The sequence below is a fragment of the Mauremys reevesii genome, linkage group 24 (assembly GCF_016161935.1).
Source record: "Mauremys reevesii isolate NIE-2019 linkage group 24, ASM1616193v1, whole genome shotgun sequence".
Taxonomy (NCBI): Eukaryota; Metazoa; Chordata; order Testudines; family Geoemydidae; genus Mauremys; species Mauremys reevesii.
Window position 1 is genome coordinate 7,500,335 of NC_052646.1, and position 20,667 is coordinate 7,521,001.

General features: G+C 48.6%; 2 protein-coding genes across 3 annotated transcripts in view; one reads left to right on the forward strand and one right to left on the reverse strand.

The window, feature by feature from the left end:
* The first annotated feature begins 5,394 nt into the window (after positions 1-5,394).
* On the forward strand, positions 5,395-8,824 carry C24H1orf56 (chromosome 24 C1orf56 homolog). Its single transcript, XM_039513398.1, has 2 exons — positions 5,395-6,510; positions 8,695-8,824. The coding sequence occupies exons 1-2, from the start codon at positions 5,761-5,763 to the stop codon at positions 8,704-8,706; spliced, it is 762 nt and encodes a 253-aa protein (XP_039369332.1). The 5' UTR covers positions 5,395-5,760; the 3' UTR covers positions 8,707-8,824.
* Positions 8,825-10,904: 2,080 nt separating this feature from the next.
* Positions 10,905-20,667, reverse strand: part of CDC42SE1 (CDC42 small effector 1) — a 54,279-nt gene continuing 44,516 nt past the window's right edge. For both annotated transcript variants that reach the window (XM_039512365.1, XM_039512366.1), the window contains exons 4-5: positions 19,177-19,276; positions 10,905-16,790 (exon numbers count right to left, since the gene is read on the reverse strand). In XM_039512365.1, coding sequence (XP_039368299.1) covers positions 19,205-19,276 — 72 coding nt within the window. In that variant the 3' untranslated portion in view covers positions 10,905-16,790; positions 19,177-19,204. The remainder of the gene's footprint in view (positions 16,791-19,176; positions 19,277-20,667) is intronic.

Consider the following 20,667-nt stretch of genomic DNA (forward strand, 5'->3'; position numbering starts at 1 on the left):
GGTGCTCAGCCCCCACCAATTTTTCCTATGCTCCGGCGGCTCTTGGGTTTTTTTCCCCTCCGCCGGCACCCACCCCTCCCCCCGTCCCAATATTTCACGTCTCATCTGGTCGCCCTACTGCACGCATGGGGGCGAGGAAGCTGCCAGAGTTAACCCCATGTTACTCAGACATTTTTAAGCAACAAATGGCCTGCCACATTACCAACAAACCCCCAGGCTGTTAAAGCTGCGGGAAGTTTTCAGAGCTGAGAGGGAGATTTTCCAAGGCACAGCTGGCAATTCGCTCCCCAGGTGCCACTGACTTTCCCTGGCTGCCCAACAGCCCTGGGTGGTGTTGGCACGTCACTTTTCACCTCTTCGCTGCTCTCTTTTGTTTTACCTTTCACTTTGGTTGAGGCAGAGGGTCTGGACCGAGCAGGTTCACTTTCTGGTTGATGCTGCTGTGTTTGGGTTCCCAGTACTGCAAAGGGGTCGAATTTTCACAAGCACTGAAGGGACTTAAGACGCTTTTTCAAGTGCCTTACGGCCAGACCCTCAAAGGTGCTTAGGTGCCTAACTCTCTCTGCATGTCACTGTGAGCTGGGCACTAAATATCTCTGAGACGCTGGGCCTTAGGAGCCTCAGTCTCACTGAAAAGGACTTCGGCTCCTGTCGCTTAGATGCTTTTGAAAATTTTACCCCAAGTCCCATTTTCAAAAGTGACTTAGGCAAGATTTTCAAAAGGGGCTGGTGATTTTGGGGATCCGATTTGATGGGGCCTGACTTTCTGAGGGTGGGTGCTTGGTGCTTTATGAAAAGCAGGGGCCTTTAAGTATCTCAAGCTGTTGTCGTCCCCCCCTCCACCAAACGAGGCACCCAATATTGCCACTCAAATTTCAAAATCCCAGACTAAGTCTCAGGTAAAGTCCATGACAGTTAGGCTCCTAAGTGCCTTAGTCTCTTTTGAAAATGGGATTTGAGGGACAGATTTTTAAAGGTACTTAGGAGCAAAAGGTGCACAGAAGTGCTGGGGAAGGTTCAAAAGTGCCTAATTCCCATTGGTCTGGAGTTGAGACACCTAGGGAAACTTGTGGGAGTTTCAGAAGCACCTATCCTCACCTTTAGGCACCTAAGTACCTTTTAAATGTCCCAAGGCTCCTAAGTCACTTAAGGGGCTTTTGAAAATGTTACCCTTGATCTAAACCCCAGCTGTGTTCTTTGATGTAAATATAGCAGCTGCTTGAACTATGCCTTAGACTGGAAGCTCTTTGGGGCAGGGACTGTTTGTTCTGTTTCTGCAGCGCCAGCGCCATGGGGTCCCAGGCTGCCAGGCCCAACCACTGTACACATCAAAGATGACATGAGGGGAGAAAAGGGGCTCAGGGGGACCCCCAAAATGTCTGTAACTGAGGTGATAGGGGAGGGGATAGGGCCTGAGCAAATATGATGGGCCGGGGCTCCAAATTTCTCTCGATAGGCCTGATTGGACCCGCACGGGGGTCTTGGAGCCCGGGCTCCAGTCCACGCCCACACATCTACCCTGCAATTTTTAACCCCCCGAACCCGAATCAGCCAATCTGGGCCAGCCATAGCCGTGCTGCGGGTCTTTTATTGCAGCGTAGACGTACCTATTGTCTGGGGTAAGCTGGAGGGGGTTTCCTGAGCGCAGCAGATGGCACTCCCTTCCCCTGAGAGGCTGGGTACCATCCCTCCCATCCTATCCCTCCCAGAGCATGGCAGACACATGCTGCACAGCTGGACAGCCCCCATGGCACTGCAGTAACTATTTTGAAAAGGCTCTTGCGCGGCCTGGTGCTTGCACTGTTTGCACATTCACACGCGGATGCGTTTTAGCGCCGACGCTACGGGCGCTGTATTTATTGTACCAAGTTTGGATGTTTATTTCATTTTTGTAAAGTGACTGGATGCATGTCTGGCTCCTTGGCCCAGTTTCTCTGTCAACACCGGTGGCCAGGTGGCATTTTCAAAGCTCTGGGCCACGGGCAGAAGTGATCAACAGGTGTAGCCCAACTCCTTGGGGTCAGTGGCTGGGAAGAAAGCAGCAAAAGTGGAGCGTATTGTAGAGAGTGGCCAGCCCTCATACCTGTTCTGAACTCTGTGTTTCTCATGCAACAGTGGGGGACTTTGCTAACTCTTAAAAATCACGTCCTGGCTCCCCTTCCTCAGATCACACGGCAAGCTGGACTTAAAACCCAGGCATCCTCCCTGCCATCACAACAGCAACTGCTGATATCCGCAATTGTTGCCGGAAACTGGGAATGAGTGACAGGGGATGGATCACGTGATGATTCCCTGTTCTGTTCATTCCCTCTGGGGCACCTGGCATTAGCCACTGTTGGCTAGATGGATCTTTGGTCTGACCCAGTAGGGCCGTTCTTATGTTAGATTAACTGTGTTCATTAGTGTTTGCAGGGCCATGGCCTTAGACACCAGTCCTGCAATGAGCTCTGTGCAGAGCCCCCAGTCACTGGGGCACTGTGTGGGTCTGGCCATGCAGAGGTCATTCTGGGACTGGTACCATTGTATAGAAACATAAGTTGTAGCGCTTTAACTATCCCAGAAGGGGGCTTGTCTACTCTACAAATGCTTTGTGGAGCACTTTGGTGTAGACACTACAGCGACAGGAGAGGTTGTCTCGGCGGCGCAGTTAATCCCCATCCCTGAGAGAGGCGGTAGCTAAGTCTATGGAAGAATTTTTCTCTTGCTCTAAAGCCATCTACAGCTGGGGCTATATCAGCTTAACTACGCCACTCAGCAGGGTGGATTTTTCACGCCCCTGAGCAACGGAGCTGTGGGTGACTTAACTTTGACTGTAGAGCTGGCCTTGTTCCTGTGCAGGAAGGGGAATACACGATCCCCATATACGGCAGCTCTATACCAGTCTGCCTGTGGCCACACTACGGCTTGTACTACTATGATGATAGCAGTAAAAAAATTATACTCCTGACATAATTATATTATCAGCACAAAAACTCTGTACACCCCAGGTCTTAGATTGCAAGCTACTAGGGACAGAGACCTGCACCTTACTGCACTCCGTACATAATAAATTACATTAACCCATCAGAGACAAGACAGCTGTCCCCTCCATGTTGGGATTTCACCGCAGGTCTACTTCTGTTGGCTTCCTGCCCTCTTCCCCCTGCAATCTGCCCCCTGCTCCCCCAGTGCCCTGCTCCGCACTCATTCTCCCCAGGGTCTCTGCTGCTCTTCACCATGTTTTTTGAAAAACCCACTAAGGCCTGGTCTCCACTTTAAATTTTTGCCAGCGTACCTAATGTCAGGAGTGCAGGGAAAAAACTACACCCCAGCCGACACAGCTCTGCCAGCAAAAGCCCTAGTCTAAACGCAGATAGACCAAGTCCTTGTGCCTGTATAGCTTATTCCCTTCAGGAAACTGCTATAAACTATCCCAGCAGAAGTATAAGCTGCATCATCGCTAGGAGAGTTTGTAAGACAGCGATACTAAGAAACTCTAGTGTAGGCAAAAACCTCAATGAGATGGTGGTACTCCCTTATCACAGGCAGACAGCACTGATGTTTGAATAGGGCTGGTTTCTATTTGAATGTAGTGTAACATGCACATATGTTTTTGTCCATCTATGTGCTCTGTGCAGAGCAGCTCAAATGCTGAGCATACTTTGCATTGTTTGCTTTTGTGACTGTTGCTGTAAATGGAGTGGATGTTTTCAGAGATGTATCCACAATGACTCCAAGATCTCTTCCTTGAGTGTTAATAGCTAATTCAGAGGCCATCATTTTGTATGTATAGTTGAGATTGTTTTCCAATGTGCATTACTTTGCATTTATCAACATTGAATTTAATTTGCCATTTTGTTGCCCAGTCACCCAGTTTTGTGAGATCCCCTTGTAGCTCTTCGCAGTCTGCCTGGGACTTAACTATCTTGAATAGTTTTGTATCACCTGCAAATTTTGCCACCTCACTGTTTACCCATTTTTCCAGATCATTTATGAATATGTTGAACAGCGCTGGTCCCAGTACCGACCCCTCAGGGATACCACTATTTATCTCTCTCCATTCTGAAAACTGATAATTTATTCCTACCCTTTGTTTTCCATCTTTTAACCAGTTACTGATCCATGAGAGGACTTTCCTCTTTACCCCATGATGGCTTACTTTTCAAAAGTCAATTTAAATACTTTTTTTTTAATGTATATTTTTTAGAAATCTAGACCTGTTATGTGTTATGGTATAACTTGCATTATTCTTATGTTAAATTTGCATAATCCTAATAAAACATGTACTTTATTCATATCTCTTTGGTTCTGACACCCCCCCCCCATGTAAATTCGAACACCCACCCCCAATTTCAATTCCTGGGGAAACCACTGGAGCAAGTTTAAAGCAAACACAAGAAAGTAGTTTTTTTTCACAAAACGCACTGTCAACCTCTGGAACTCCTTGCTCTGTTAGAGCAAAGTGAACAAAGCCAGCACCCCCTTCTCCCCCCAGGGCCTCCAGTAGAGCGGCAGCTACATTGCCGTGCTCCCCCAGCATCCCTTGAAAGTCTGCCTCCCCTCCCCCCCCCTCCCCCAGCCGGGGACCCCTGAAAAAAATCCACCAGGCCCCTCCCAGGCCTTCCCGTAAAGCCACAACTTCCCAGCCGCCCCGCTTCCAGACCAAATGCCATCCTGCGCCCCCCCCCCCCCGCCCCGTTCTGGTCCAGGCACCAAGCCAACCCTGCATCTGGGGTAATGCATTATGCAGGCTTCCTGCCGGAGCAGCAGGCTAAACGTGTGTCACCGCCCCCCCTCCCACGGGCCACCTGCGTGCTGTCCTGCAAAATGCAACCAACCCCTCCGTGCCCTGCAAAGCAGCAAATGCCTCCGGCTCCTCCTCGGCGCTGCCGGGCTAGGCCGGCACAATGCAACCAGCCCACATACAAAACACGCGCAACCGCCGCCTTCTCCCCGGCGCTCGGCGCGGCAGGCGGGTCTGGCCGCTGCAGCAGGGTTTGCAATGTAGGCGCGTGCCGCCTCCCGGGGCAGGCTCGTGCCCCGCCCAGCCAACGACCCGCGCACCGCGCCCCCCCCCCCCCAATTCGAACGACGCTCGGGAGCCTGGAGAAGGCACCGCCCCCCCCCCGCAACAGCTTGTTGGAGTCCGGCCCCCTCCCGAGAGCGACCCCACAGGGACCTGGGGTCTCCCTGCGCCCCAGCTACCTGCGCCCCGAGCCTCTGCCCCCAGGGGTCTCCCTGTGCCCCCGAGACTCTGTCCCCCACAGGGGCCTGGGGTCTCCCGGCACCCTCCCAGCTACCTGAGCCGCCCCGAGAGAGCGACTGCCTGCCACAGGGGCCTGGCGCCCTCCGTCTCCCCACTCTGCCCTCCTGGGAGGTCTCCCTGCGCCCCAGCTACCTGAGCCACCCCACCCCGAGAGCGACTGCCTGCCACAGGGGCCTGGCGTCCCCTCCGTCTCCCCCCCCCCCACAAGAGCCACTCTGCCCTCCTGGGGGGGGTCTCACCTGTGCCCTCCAACAACCTGAGCCCCCCTCGAGAGAGCGCCAACCTCCCCCCCCCCAGAATCTGGGGGATCCCTTGCACACACACCCCACCTGCCTGAGCCCTTCTGGGTGATATTCTGCCCCCCATAACCCCTCCCAGAGGCTTGGGGTGCCCCAAGCCAGAGTGTCTCTGTCCCCACACCCATAGCTCTCCCTGGAGTCTCCCCATCCCCTGTGAGGTACTCCAGTCCCCTCCCAGAGGAGCCTGTGGGAAGGGGGGGGGGTTTCCCCCCCCACATGATGATGGGGCCTCTCCCTCATGCCCTGGCGCTGCTCCTGGCCCTGCAGGTGGCCATGGCCCTGGCTGAAGTCCTAGGGGGGCGCGACCAGCCCCAAAAAGCCACCGCTCACTCCTCCACCATGATCAATGGCAGGACAGCCCCGACTGCCATGGCGACGCTCTCTGACGCCTTGGCTAGGGCCACCATGACCACAGCCGAGGTTGGTGGGCACACGCTGGAGGTCTCAAGCAAGAAAGTGGTCACCCCGGGCAACGGTGTAGGTTATGAGTTCACCACAGCCAACGGTGTAGAGTATGAGGTCATTGCCGGCAGCAACGGAGGGTCTGAGGTCACCCCGGGCAACGGTATCCTGAGCAACACCACGGGCTCTGGAGGCGTGATCGGCGTGGGAGACACCCGCTACAAGTGGCTGGCGTGGAGCAAATGGTATTGCAACTGTGAGATGGGTAGCATGTCCCGGGTGCGGGACATTGTCTACACAGTGCCTGGGCTGCAGCTAGATCTGGACAACTACAATTCCCTGCGCTTCCAGCGCGTGGCTTGCAGCTATGGCCACTGCAAGTGCAGCCACAAGCACCGTGAGTGTGACCATGCCAAGGTGACCTGCGATGCCCCCAATCCCTACCTGTGCGCCGTCAGGGACGTCCGGCGGGCCCGGTACCGCCAGGCTCGGCGCTTCTGGATGCGAGTCCGCATGGAGCTCAAGGAGCTATGGAAGAGCATCCGAAAGGCCTCCCAGCTCGAGGTGAGGATGGGCTGGCGCTGTCACATGGCCCTAGGACAGGTGTGGAATGGAGGGTCATGGACAAGGTATACAGGCTGCATGGTCTGGGAGTGCAGGGAAGCACAGGCAGGATATCCAGGAGGCATGTGCTGGGAGTTTGGGAGCACACAGCCACGGAGTCCAGGGATGGATGGACTGGGGTTCTGGGTGTCAGGATGCGCATCTTACAAGGCATTTTATGGGCACTAAATCATCTTTTAATCAACCTGCTAAAATATTTCCACCTCTGAGTTTCCCAATGCATCCTGTCATCCCTGAATCTTTCAGATTCTAAGTGTAAATGACCCTGCCTCCACCCATGGGTCATTAGCAGGCTTCAGCACTTCGGCATCTCTCTCTCTGAGCTAATCTATTAGCCAGTAGCAGTAATAGGCTGCTATCCTCTAGGGCAGTGTTTCCCAAACTTGGGACACCGCTTGTGCAGGGAAAGGCCCTGGCGGGCCGGGCTGATTTGTTTACCTGCTGTGTCCACAGGTTCGGCCGATCGCAGCTCCCACTGGCTGCGGTTCGCTGCTTCAGGCCAACGGGAGCTGCTGGAAGCGGCATGGGCCGCGGTTTGCTGCTTCAGGCCAATGGGAGCTGCTGGAAGCAGCATGGGCTGCGGTTCGCTGCTCCAGGCCAATGGGAGCTGCTGGAAGCGGCATGGGCCGAGGGACATACTGGCCGCTGCTTCCCGCAGCTTCCATTGGCTTGGAGCAGCGAACCGCGGCCAGTGGGAGCCACGATCGTCCGAACCTGCGGACGCGGCAGGTAAACAAACCGGCTTGGCCTGCCAGGGGCTTTCCCTGCACAAGCGGCGTCCCAAGTTTGGGAAATACTGCCCTAGGGGATCATCCACTAAAGGGAGGTATGACATGCTACTCTTGCCAGTGTGTTACAGAAGTGCTTTGAGGTAAGGGGTGCCTGTGTACTGTGCAGCCATGAGTACATCAGCGTGCTGAACAAATGACACATTTAAAATAGAGGGGAAACGACAGCTTGAAACAAGAATTTCTACCAGGTCCAATGGTGGATTCAACTACTTTCGTGGTTAACCTGTGAGATCACCAGGCATTGGCCTGCTTTGCTATGACGACTGTCAATATATTCTGTACAGTACAGGCAAGAAGTGGAATCAATACTCTTTGAGCTGTTAATAGTAATGGGCCTCATTGTAGGCAGTCATTTTTCACTTTGGTGGGTGTCTGCAGGAATGAGGGCAGAGTAAAAGCAATCCAGCCTTGTTACTCCTGATTCATTTCAGTTGTTGAAGCTACTTATAATGGGCATAAGTTTCTGCAGACCACATTTCTGAGATGCTGCAGGCCTCACCCTAGAAACACTATGCATTTGTTTAACAGGACAACCAGCATAAATGTTTGCAGGATCAGGGCCTATTTATTTTTAAATTTCTGAACATGGCCATTACATAATCTCTGGACAATGTCTGTTTTTTATTAAAACTCACCAAAATTTGCTGACCCTAGGGATCAGGTATTTGTGTTCCACCTCCTAGACTGTTGTAGGCATGCAAACGTTAAGCTGTTTAAGAAGTCTAGAGTCTAATGTTGTTATTGTGTAAAGTGAAAGGGGCACCATATGGTGTAGCTATGAACACACAGTTAGGGCCTGATTTACAACTCCTTTAAAGCCCATTTTCACTGCTGGAGGGATACAAATGGACCTTAGTCAAATGAGACTCAGGCCTTCCTGAATTTTTTATATGAACATGCATCTGTGATGGGCAGAGATAATATTTATATGTGAATTAAATATTGGTGCCAGGTGATGTTGTAAAGGCCAAAAGTACAACTGGGTTCAAAAAAGAAGTGGCCATTGATAAACCTCTCCTCCATAAACTTAGCTGTTTAGTCAAGATGGTCAGGGGGATGCAACCCCATGCCCCAGGTGTCCCTAAATCTCCAACTGCCAGAAGCTGGCACCCAATGACAGGGATGGATCACTCAAACTTGCCCTGATCTGTTCATTTCCTCTGAAGAATCGGACACCAACCACTGTTAGAAGACAGGATAGTGGGCTAGATGGACCATTGGTCTGAGCCAGCATGGCTGTTAATATGTGATTATTCTATGGCAATAAAACATACATAGTTTTGTCGATTAGCAAGCTAAGAATGCTTTTTAATTGATTTTCTTTCTTCTCTAGGAACACAGCTGAAGATGAACTCCGTATTCAAGGTTAAGCAGCTGCAGTCTCTGTTATCAGCAGTTGGCAATAGCAATTAATCGTGCCAGTGCCTCAAATGAAATTTATAGTAAATGCTCTTTACAAATCAGTATCTACTCCTGTGCTTTAGTGGGAAAGTCCATTGTTTCTAAAGGTGAGTGTCATTTCAGCCCCTGTTCTGAGGCACGCTTGAACAAGAGAAGCCACGATGACCTGGACAAAGGGAGGTTGGTAGTGCCACTGTACCCCAATTGCTTTCCTCACCCCCCCCCCCCCAAGAGAGAACACAGATGCGGCAGTGCATAGGGTGCTAGACTGGGACTTAGAAGACATATCTTCAAGTCCCTCCTTTGCTACAGACATGGCCCTTAGCCTCTCAGTACCTCAATTCCCCATTTGTACAATGGGACTGCCCTACCTCACAGGTGGTGTGAGGATAAATACATTAAACAGCGTGAAGTGCTCAGATACCGTAGCTAAGCTAGAACACAGGCAAAAGGTAGTCTTCCCCCTCGCTTTGAAATAGGCAGTTGCTAAAGGTGAAAAGTTTTCAGCAGGTAGATCTGAAAAAGCCCTTTTAGACCATCTAGTCTGGTCCCCTGCCTGAACGAAATTGATTTTGCCTCTAGTGAACATAACAGTTAGTAATAGATTTCTTTTTAAAGCTATAAAAGCTGAGATCAAAGGATTGTTACTTAAACACAGGGGAGTTACTGCCAATTGCACCAACACAAAACAGAAGCATCAATGGAAGTGTTGTTATAGGGCTGCTCCTGAGTTCTTGGTATCAAATTTAAATACAGGGCAAAAGGTCAAATTTTGGAGCTTCCTAACTTGACCATTGTCACTTTAAGTTGCAAGCATGCCAGTATCATTGCTGTTGGTAAAGCGTTAATAGTCCGGACCTATTAACCATAAAAGTAAAGAGAAAACACAGTTGAAACTGGCACAGGTTATCACAAACATTTTAATCCTTTCCTAATAGATCAAGGGCCTAATTCTGACCTCACCTTGATTTTAGCTAGCAGTATGAAGAGTTTAGGGAGTCCATTAACTGCATGCAGTTAATGGACTCCCTAATCAGCTCCAGTAATTCACAGCCAACAGTACTAGACTTTTCAAGGTACACTTGTTTAAAAAACATTGCATGCAAATGTGTGCTACTTGATAGATCATATCTTTCAAAAATCCAACAGGGGAAGTGGATGCTAATATGATAGAGCAGGAAATGTTTGCTGCCAGGAAGAGAACAAAATGGTTTGAAGGTCTAGATGTTATTTTATGGCACTTCTATTTATTAATCTGATTCCCCACCCACTTCCATATCTGATGCAACTGCCTTAGGTAGGAATTAGCAACATGCTGCTCCATTTATCATCTAAAGAAATCCCATTGTGTATCAGACTAGAAATAAGTTGCAAATTTTTAACACTAGGTATTTCACCATTGGAACAACTCACTTAGGAACTATTGGGTTGCCGCTCAGCAACACGGCATTGAGCCTTTTTGTTGATAAAAATTGTGGTTTTATATAGTTAGCATGGTTAATGGTGCCACTACTAAACTAAATAATGAAATGAACAAGGGGTGGTCTTCAAGCTCATTATACAGTAGAATCTCAGAGAGTTACAAATTGATCAGTCAACCACACACCTCATTTGGAACTGGAAGTATGCAATCAGGCAGCAGCAGAGACCAAAAAAAGAAAAATTCAGTACAGTACTGTGTTAAGTCATCATGTAATCTACTATAAAAAAAAAAAAAAAAGGAAAGCAGCATTTTTCTTACCTCCATTCCCAAGATGTTCGTAACTCTGAAGTTCTACTGTATTTGCTCTGGTCTAGAAAGCTACCCTGCGTAGCAGCCTCCCTTTTACAGCCTATGCCAGTCAAAAACACAGTCCTTGATTTAATTTAGATTTACCAGACCAAGTAGTTTGTGGGTCAATCTGCAGTGAGTAGCAGGTAGGGGAAGCTGAGATGATGAATCTTTCATGAATGAGAATGCCACCTTTTTCATACTCCTGGGCAGCTTATGTTCTGTATAAATATTTCATAGTAGGAATTGAAAATTATGGAACAGAGTTAGATTTTATTTTTAAGGGGGGGGGGGAAGAGGAGAGACACACAAAGGGACATTCCAACCTTCCACGTCACAAAACATGAGAGTCTCTATTTTCATACAAGTAGTCAGACAAAATCTTTGAATTTTATTTTACTTTCAAAACACACAATGTGTAGGAAAAGCTAAGGTGTGTAAAAGAGAAAAAGGATATTTCTCTACAACTGTTCCACAGACACTCCCCCACCCCCATAAAACCCTTTTGCACAGCAGAATATAATTGTAAGTTCTCTACAACAGTGTCTCAGTACAGCAGAGATTATTACAATAAATACATTTCAGTGTATGTGGATTTATTGTAAGAGGGATCCACCAGATAGCTAGCGCTATGGCTTCCCATTGCTAAGTTTCTTTAGCACGGTGATACCTTTTTATACGCAATGCGTTTCTTGCTTTAAAAAAAAAAAAGTTTAGGTAACAACATCAGAATAGCCCAGCTATTCCATCAAAGCGGTTGTTTTCAACAGGCCAGCTGTGAAATCCATAGTTTGTGCAGGAGCTAGAATTTTACTTATTTAAAAATCAAGTTATTGGAAAACTGAGCCAGATTCTTGCGATAAGTCCTGCGCTTCCCCCCCCCCCTTTGCCAACAGTTGATCTTTTCCAAATGTATGAGGGCTGAGTCGGTTCATGCAGCAAAGCATTTGAATAGATTCCCTCCTTCTTACCCAGTCTGCCATATTTATTTTTTTTTGCTTGTGCCTTAAAAAAACAAAAAACAAAAAACCACAGATTCTTCATTTCTTGCACACCCCAAACTTCCATGGGAATTTGGGGCACTCAAGTGATGGAGATCAGGGACCCTGTTCTCCAAAACAGCCAGGAAGTAAAAGAGAAATGGCCTTTGCCAGAACTCTTTCAGCAAAGAGAGGATTTGGCAGAGCAGAGAAAGCCGTCAGGCTTCTGCAGCATTGAATGAGATGGTTGTTTTTCAGGATTATTTTATCCTGCCTAAGACTGTTCCAGATCTCTTTTGCATTTGATTTGCCCCAATTGCTTCTGCTCATTAGGAAACTCTTGAGGATAAATAAATGCACAAAGTACAGGTTCCTTGCTGCCTCCTAGTCATGTGTGAAGAAATGTCCTCATCATTCTCCATCATCCTGCCTGATGTGCAGTTATTTAAACCATGTAAAGTCACTGCCATTCTGTTTGGCAATATTTGCATTCATGTAAATGAGCACACAACATGCAGGACAACAGAGAATCAGGCCCCTCCTGCCTCCTGTGGCTTCAGGCCTTTAGTGCCAAAGCTTGTTCCCAGTGGCAAGACTCCCATTGACTTCGATGGGGCAGGGGCAGGGCCTTAAAATGAGTGTATCACATTTGGCCCTGGACTCCAGTAAGAGCAGGGTGCTTGTTAACGTCAGTGGAAGTTTGGTTCGATTAAGGACTGCAGAATATTGGTCCTTATTTTGTTTCTCAACGCAAACAGACATGCAGAGCATGGGAAGAAAGGGTTTTGCACTGATACCATGGCCCAGAGAGGTTGGTAGGGAAGGAATGATTTTCATTTAATAGTGACCTGTCAGGTCAAATTGGGATCCCAAACTCAAGTTTTGTTTAAAAACAAGCTTTTATAAACCAATATCCACTTGTAGGTAGAAAATAAAATTTAAAAACAAAAACCACCACACAAACATTACATCCCCCTGCAGTATTTGGGTTGCAAAACACTGCAGTGTTGCGCTAGTGGTGGTGAACATAAAACTGAAACTGACTAGAAACCAAAAGGGGAAAATGACCTATTTTCACTGTCAAAGCTGAGAAAAACATACAAAGTAATCAAAACTACATAAATAGTGAAAGGTGAACTTGACTTTTAATTTTTTTTCCCCCAGTTACAATCATCTAACAATACAGAAATTTATTTTGTGAGGTTTTAAAATATGATTTAACCTGACAGTGATTTTTTTAAAAAAGTCACAGGGCCACATTTGATTTCTGTCAGCGGGGTATACCTGGAGCAACTCTTCTGGAGTCAGATGCCAGATTTGCACCTATGTGATCGAGATCAGTTTGCAACTGGCAGTTAAAATCTTCTTCTGAAAGCTTGCAAAAATAGATGCGCATTTTGCAGTAAACAAAATGGTGTGTTTCCTACTCTGTTGTGTGAAATGTCACCAATTCAAGGCCAGGTTCTGCCCTCATTTAAACTAACTAGTGTAAATTCAGTGTTGCCAGCGGTGTTATTCTGGATTTACACTGAGTTAGCTGGAGGCACTCTGCATTTCCACTAATATAAAAGAGGAGTGCTTGTTCCTCTGACTGGAACCTGGCATGCTGACCAATAATGCCCCTTCACTTTGTAGGAACAGTAGCAAGCTAACGAGATGCTTTTGCAACAGGCCTTCAGAGCCTGAGCTAAACAGTAGTTTTATGCAAGTTTTTAAGCTTTCAATGTACAAACAGGACTAAAAAAAATAAAATGCAGAGACTATCAGGATCTTAACTGTACATCAAACAGACTCCAGTTCAGAGCAAACCATTTAACACCCCTCCCCACCCCCCAAAACACACACACCCACACACCCCTCTACCTCAGTATGTGCTCATAGAAAGGATGGCAGCATCCCCCTTTTGACAAACTGTTCCATGTCAACAAATGCATTTGGCAGTTTAAAGACACACACCCTCAGGATAGCACAAAAAGGTTTTAGTATCAGGTTTTGGAAAAACTGAATCAGCATCTGCAGTTCATATATAAAATACCAAGGAAAGCAACACGTTACAGGAGGAAAACGAGTGGAAGAGCATGGACTAGCTTTCTGCAGAAGAACTGATTTAGCTCCATAGGTCAGCTTTCACAGCTTCATCCAGAATATCTTCTGCTTTCAATGCAAATGAGGCCTAAAACTTTTCATAAACTGGCAAAAAGAGCCTAGCACGTGAAGCAGAAACAGAGACTGCAATACACAGTTTCCATCTCACTTTTGACCACAGTGTGCATGTATATAGCTAAGCAATAATACACAAAGAGGTGTGGTTGCAATTTACTAATCCACAAGCATGTTGGGACATACAATATGAAACATTAAGTCAACTGTGAGCACCTACAGTTCCCGACGCATTATTTTTCCTAATTTTGGGGTGAATTTAATGCTGATAAAAGGCACCAGACTGAGACCTTTGGAGACCAACATCTTCCCTCCCGCTGGGGCAGTAGCCAGGCAAGCTTCCCACGACACATAGCCCAGCTAGCGTCTTTCACTCTGCTCTAGAGGGGAATCCAGTTGCCATAGCGCATCCAAACCTTGGCCTTGCTGTAGAGACTACCAGCAATCGCAGTAGCAGCTTGTGTGTCACTGAGGCGGAGACTCACCAAACAGCTGTCAGATGGCTATCGATAGCTTTCCGTGGCTACTGATACGGGCTGAATTTGCAGGAGCAGCCTAGAATTTAAAAAAGCGCTGTATCCCATTACCAGGTCCTCCAAGCCATCTGGCCCTTCACAAAACAAGGCTGTTTAAAGGTGGGGCTAGCAAGCTCTGCAGGCCTTGGATACTCCTCAATCCAAGCCACTTAGTAAACCACACTGATGTTTATCCTCTGTACCAACCATAGCAGCTCTTGTCCACTGTAGCAATAACTGACTGCCACTCTCTTTGATGGGAATCCTGAAACAGAGCTGTAGTGACTGTTAGCTGCACATCCACTCAGGCCCCAATAATTCATTTGCTGTTCCAAGATTTAGTCCTTCACCTTATGGGAGACATCCTGCTTTGTAAAGCTATGGACCAAATCCTCTGCCGGCTTACACCCTGGGCAGCTCCTGCTCTCACGTGTATGGTCATAAATCAAGCGTTACTGCACTGAGCTCAATGGGAGTTACTCCAGTAAAGAGATGAATTGGGCCCATTGCCTGTAAGCCGGGGGGAGCAGTGCCCCCCGTAGATAAAAGACAAATCAGCTGCTTGCTCTTCTGGGGAATGTACCAGGCGACTAGCTTCAAAGGCGGACGTAGGGGAAGAGATCTAGAGACGAACTCTTTGAAGAGACTAAGTGAAGTATGCTCTGGGACTGCAGAGTGAGTCACCCTCAAAGCGCCCTTATTCCCCCTGGCTGTGGATGTGTTGGAATCGTCGCAGCAGGCAGTGTCTGCCTTATCCCTCACTTATTATTGAAAACTTTATGGTCACATATTACAGGCCTGCTCCATTGCTCCTTGAAGCCAATGCTCTTCTTTCCATCAACAGGCTTTGGACTGGGCCTTAAAAGAACAACAATGACTGTATCCACAGTGACTTTGGATGGGACCAGTTCCTGCTGGCATGGGTACATTTTAGAGGAAATGTATTGCAGGTACAGTTTCATGAAGATCGATGCTCTCTCCTGGAGGACACCTCAATCAGAAACAAGTAGTAACCGTAATTCTTCAGATGTGTTTCCGGGGTGATACTGAATCATTGCTAGGCGATTCACCTTTAGGAATTTGTCTCCGGGGCCATTGTCTATTTACGCATTATTAGGACAGTATAGCGGAGATATAGCTGAGGCCTCTTCTAAACTAGTTTTCTGTCTTAAAACCAAAACTAAAAAACCACGCATGTGTGTGTTTGTACCACACTGGCATCTCTAACAGAAATATGGAGGAAGATCCCCTTTCAACTATGACAGTAGTTTATGTGTACCACCTCTTACAGGACTGGTCTAGTTACAGAAAAGTGTTCCACACACTGCATGAGACAGGTCTTAAAGCTGCAGGCCAAAGTTGTTCAAAAGTGACTTGGGACTTTAGGGGGGCTGTTTTTCAGAGGTGTGCCTCACTTTCTGAAAATCAAGCCACATTAAGGTGTCTCCAAACGGAGGCCCTGAAGATCACTATTCAGTTCTGAAGATCTTGGCCATTAACATGTCCTAAGTACGCTATTGATTGCTGTGTTGTGCATTTCATCGTGCACCTGAAGAAGCATCAAGACTACTGGGTAAATCCATTTCTTCTAATAGTCCTGTTATATAGCACAAACAGCTCTTTGCAGAATGCTAATCTTCACAACATCCCTGTGAGGTAGGCACGTTGTTACGAGCTGGGGAAACTGAGGCAGGGAAGCCACCCTTTTGAAAATAGTCCGCTAATTTTGGGTGCTCAACTTGTAACACCAAGATCCTGATTTTCAGCTGGGCCATGCCCCCAAACTCTAGAAACTTGGCACCTGTGAAAATCAGCCCGAGGGGCCTTCAAGTTGGGCACCCAAAATGAGTGGAGACCTTTTAAAATGTAGGCCTAAGGCCTTGACTCAGGAAAGCACTTAAGACCAAACTGCAAGAGGAATCTGCATCAAAGGCATGACTAGCACTCAGGAGTTCCCCTCCCTAACAACTAGGCCCTCCGTCGCCCATGAATATTCGCATCTTAAAGCTCGGCTAATTAAGTTGCCTAGAGCCACTGACATGAATATCTTCTGGAGCTATTAAAGACCAGTTAAACCGAACACGTTGGTGTTAAGGGAGTGTTTTGCTCTGACAGCAATCCTGATCATCAGCCCCTGAATTGGATCAAATTCCAGAGAGGAAATCGTATAGCTTGAAGACCAAGTCCTTTCCCCTCCCACCGAAGATGGAACCAAGCGATGCTCTGACAGTTTCATGGGCTGGTCTTTCCATTCTTCACCCTCGAATAGCCTGGTGCTTGGCTGTTATTTCTGTGCTTAAAATCAGGAATAGCGTTAGAGGGCTCTGAAAAAAACCCAACAACAACAGCAAAAACACAAGCTGCTGGGATTCACATGGGGGGGAGCTATTAGGAGGGGAACTTTCAGTATTAAAAAGAGAAAAAACCCACATTGCACTTTCAATGAAAAACTTATTAGATGCTGAGAAAACATGTAAAAAAAAAATTGAAGTTTGGGATCAGTTTGCATAAGTTATCGAGTGAATAAAGCGCTAGATATTTGTATTTCCACCTGTCTGGCAAACAGGCTATTCAAGTGTGGGCTGTTGACGTAGCCTGGAACCTGCAAAGTGAAACAGATTAAAGCAAGAGTTAAAACTTGCCCTTTGCGGCAGAGAAGAGTGAATTGCTAGAAGTGGGTGAATTTCATCTCTGTGCAGAAGGTCGGTACAAGTGCTTATGCATCACTTAAACCAGGGATCTCAAACTCCCTGCCCATGGGCCATCTGCGGCCCAAGAAGCTCCCCAGTGTGGCCCGAGGGATTCCAGCAGTTTTGGGGCCGGGTCTCTCCCTTGGCCCCACGTGCTGCCCCCAGACCATTTATAATGGCCCGGGGCCCCACCCACCACCAGCTGTGCAGCGGAGCTGAGCAGCGTCTGCCTGTTCGCTCCACATGTCCACCAGCCCCTCCCTGCTGCCCCTGCCCGGCGCCCCTGCGGCCAATGGGAAGCTGGAGGGGCGGCGCCTGGGGGCAGCAGCGCGTGGAGGCCCCCCGGCCTGCCTCACCTTGGAGCCCCAAGTAAGCACCACACTCCCCGACCTCCTTCTAGAGCCTGCAGCCCCTCCCCACACACCCCCTCCTGCACCTCCAGCCCCTGCCCCAGCCCAAAGCCTGCACCCAGCACCCAAACTCCAGCCTAGAGCCTGCACCTCAGACCCCCTCCCCCACCCAAACTCCCTCCCAGAGCCCAACCTCTCACCCCTTCTGCACCCAAACTCCCTCCCAGAGCGTGCAGCCCAATACCCTACCCCAGACCTTCTCCCCCACCCAAACTTCCTCCCAGAGCCTTAGGCAGGCGGGGGGCAGAGTTTTGGGGGTGGGTTCTGGGCGGCATGAGTGACACTATTGGCCTGCTGGTAGGATTTGAGGACTGGCCCTGGCCCTAAGGTATTGAGTTTGAGACCCCTGATTTAAACCAATCTTGACCGGAGTCCAAGCTGCCCCCGGAGTGGGTGAAGACACAAAGGACTAGCCAGGGGGCATGGACAGGCTTATCAGTTATAGTGTCAGCTTTCATTTTTAAAGACGTACATCTCTAGTGCTTATGCTTGAGAAGCAAACCTTCTAAATGTGACCAGAGCATCTGTCTGCCTAAGTTTTCAGAGAGCTGGAAACAATCTCTCAGATGTATGAGCTGCCTCATTTGTCTGTGCTGGTGCTAATTCACATGCCAAGCAAGATACTCCACATGGCAATATCATTAACTAGCTATTTCACTGTTCAAAGCATGTAAGAAAGGAGAAGGAGCATGGGACATGCCAGAGACTAGACTTGGGGAAACAGATGTCTGTATTAAATTATATCTGCCTTTAATGCCACCTGAAGGTGGGGTGCAGATAGGGAAGGGGGTTCGATTGATTCGGTTTCTGAAGGGGCGGGATTTCAGCTTCCAAAAGTTTGGGAATCACTGACTGGAGCTGTGCCTGGGCCTTGTGCTGATTTTCAGCATAGGGATGAATTTCACCCCGCATGAGAAAGGAACTTAGGAGGTGGCAAATGGTTTGATCTTTTATTTTCCCCACAGTTTTATATTATGATGTAAGCAGTTTGTAGGGGTGCACTCTCTCTGTTCATCTGGAGATCAGACTGCTGAAGTAATCATACGAAATGATTAGGAAGGGGCTGGGGGAGGATTATATTTTAAGGCCAAGCTTTTCAGAAGTACCCAGCCCAACTTGAGACACTACAAGGTGCCTATTTTATGGACGGTGAGGGGCCCGCAGGTTCTGAACAGCCACACCCCCTTTAGGGTATGTCTACTCTGCACACTCAGCCTGGGCTCTGACTCAAGTTTGAGCCTAACCTGCCCTCCCCCCCAATCCACTCCCAAATTAGTCTGACTTGGGTCAGCCAGTTCTCAGGACCCAGGTACTAGGACTCTGCCAGGGGAGGGTGGGTTAGAGCCAGAGTCCAGCTGTGATTCAGGTCAGCTCAAGCTGCAGGCCTGAGTTAGAAGGTCTGCGTAGTGCAGTATGGACACACTAACACGGCTGTGAGACCTGGGTCCAGCAATTGTAAGCCCAGGTTTACAATGCCATGTGGACGCTCAGTTTTTACGGGCCGGAAGCACTGCGTCCACAAGCCCAGGTCCTGCAGACTTGGGCTAACTGTGCGGTGCAGACATACCCTTAGAGTGCCTCAAGTTGGAGAGCCAAAAATTAAGGCACCCAAGATCACTGGGCACTTTGGAAAGTCTCGACCTACAGTTTCCAAGGCTGGGATTTCAGTGAGATTCAGGCCTCAAACCCAGCCCTAATGTGAAACCTACCGGACCTCAGTGTGCAATGCCCACCAGCAGTAAACTGACAAGTGATCAGTCCAGCGGCTGACTGGTTTTACATCTGGACCTAATCAGATTAATTGATTGAGATAGTATGTTCTGTGCAATCATCATGCAGAAGGGGAAATTTCCTCTTCCAAAATTCACAAAGATAGCAAGGTACTTACACTCTGTTGCTACACTCCGTTGCTAGAGCTACAAAACTCTGGAGCTACTCCATTGTCTCTCCCGTCCGCCTTTGGATCTCATCTCTTGAACAGCGCCTGTCTGCAGAGAGAGAGAGAGAGAGAGAGAGAGAACGCGCATGGTTAAAAAAAATAGTCATTTAAAACTGCGCTTCTAGGATATTTTTGTGCAAAGGGGTAGAACATTTGTGTTAGTGATGGCCTACCTAAGAGCTGCTACTGAGCTTTACTGCGCATTGATTAGAAAAAGCGGCACAGAAATCAACCAGCATCTACCGAGAATGTGCTTTCGGTCACCTGACAAAGCTGCTGTGGAGCGGTTTGAGCAGAGTTCTGCAAGTTAGAACTCCTGAATTCCTTACTCCAGGCTACAGCAGGGCACATGAGCTAGTTGAGAGGAGGGAGCTTAGAGTTACAACTCCTGGGTTTCATACCCAACTCTGAGGGAAGCGCGGTCTAGTGGTTAGAGGGGCATTGAGAGTCCGGACTCTGGGGTTCTAGCCTCAGCTCTGCCACCGATTTGCTGTGTGATCTTGGCTAAGTGATTTTCCCCTGGCACAAAGATGGGGGATAGACAGTGCTGCCTTACCGGACAAGGTGGGAGATGGGCAGCATTAGAGAGCTTGCTTCCAAGCCCTTCATGGTGGGCAGGAGCATACAGGGAAAAATCTGCATCCCTTCTTCCACTGGGAGGTCCCCTTGTCTGGGTGAGAACGCAAAGGACACACAGAGGAGCCCTAATCATGGAGATCGGAGGTGGTGGGGTGTCTTTGGCAGAGCCATGTAAGGCCATAGCTGGCTTTCTGCAGAGGGGTTCTATGGGATCTCAGATATTCCCTCTCTGGTTCCTATCCTGCCCTACATTCTAGATGGCTTCTCTGCTCAGTTGCATTTGTCATTTCCCACCCCACCACTGCATCAAGAGGATCCTGGATCCAGCAGCTACTCTAATACATGGCTCACCACAAGCGCCAAGGCTGTCTGCTCCGTCAGAGGGAGGATCTTTGCTTCTGAGCTGTAGTGGGAGAAGAGACACTGGCTGTTCTGTGCTCAGTGCCTAGTCCAGTTACTATCTGGCTTTTCCCACCCGCTGGGGCAGGGGGGACTGGGGCACGAGACATGCCTCTTTTTTTAGTGCGCCACCTGGGTGTTGCTGGGACCGGAAAACATTTCTGCAGAGAGCGTTCACTTAAATCAGGTTTAAGGGAGGAAGGCGAGATGGTAAATCAAGGGGATACGATTTTAAAGCCCAATATCCCAACACACCTGCACCCCTCTCTTGGGAGTCTGATGGGAGAGAGAGAGGGCACTCTAGTGAGGCAGCTCCTTACCCTCCACCTAGTTTAATGTGGCTGTGGGGGATTCATCTTTTCTCCCCCACCAACCTTGTTTTGTGTCTCCTGCCACTTCTCTTCCCTCAAAACTCAGGCAGCTGCTCTTTAAGCTCTGCTTGATCACATCAGCTCAGCCAGC

Coding starts and splice junctions, on each gene's coding strand:
- C24H1orf56 (XM_039513398.1), top strand. CDS start 5,761: ATGATGATGGGGCCTCTCCCTCATGCCCTGGCGCTGCTCCTGGCCCTG.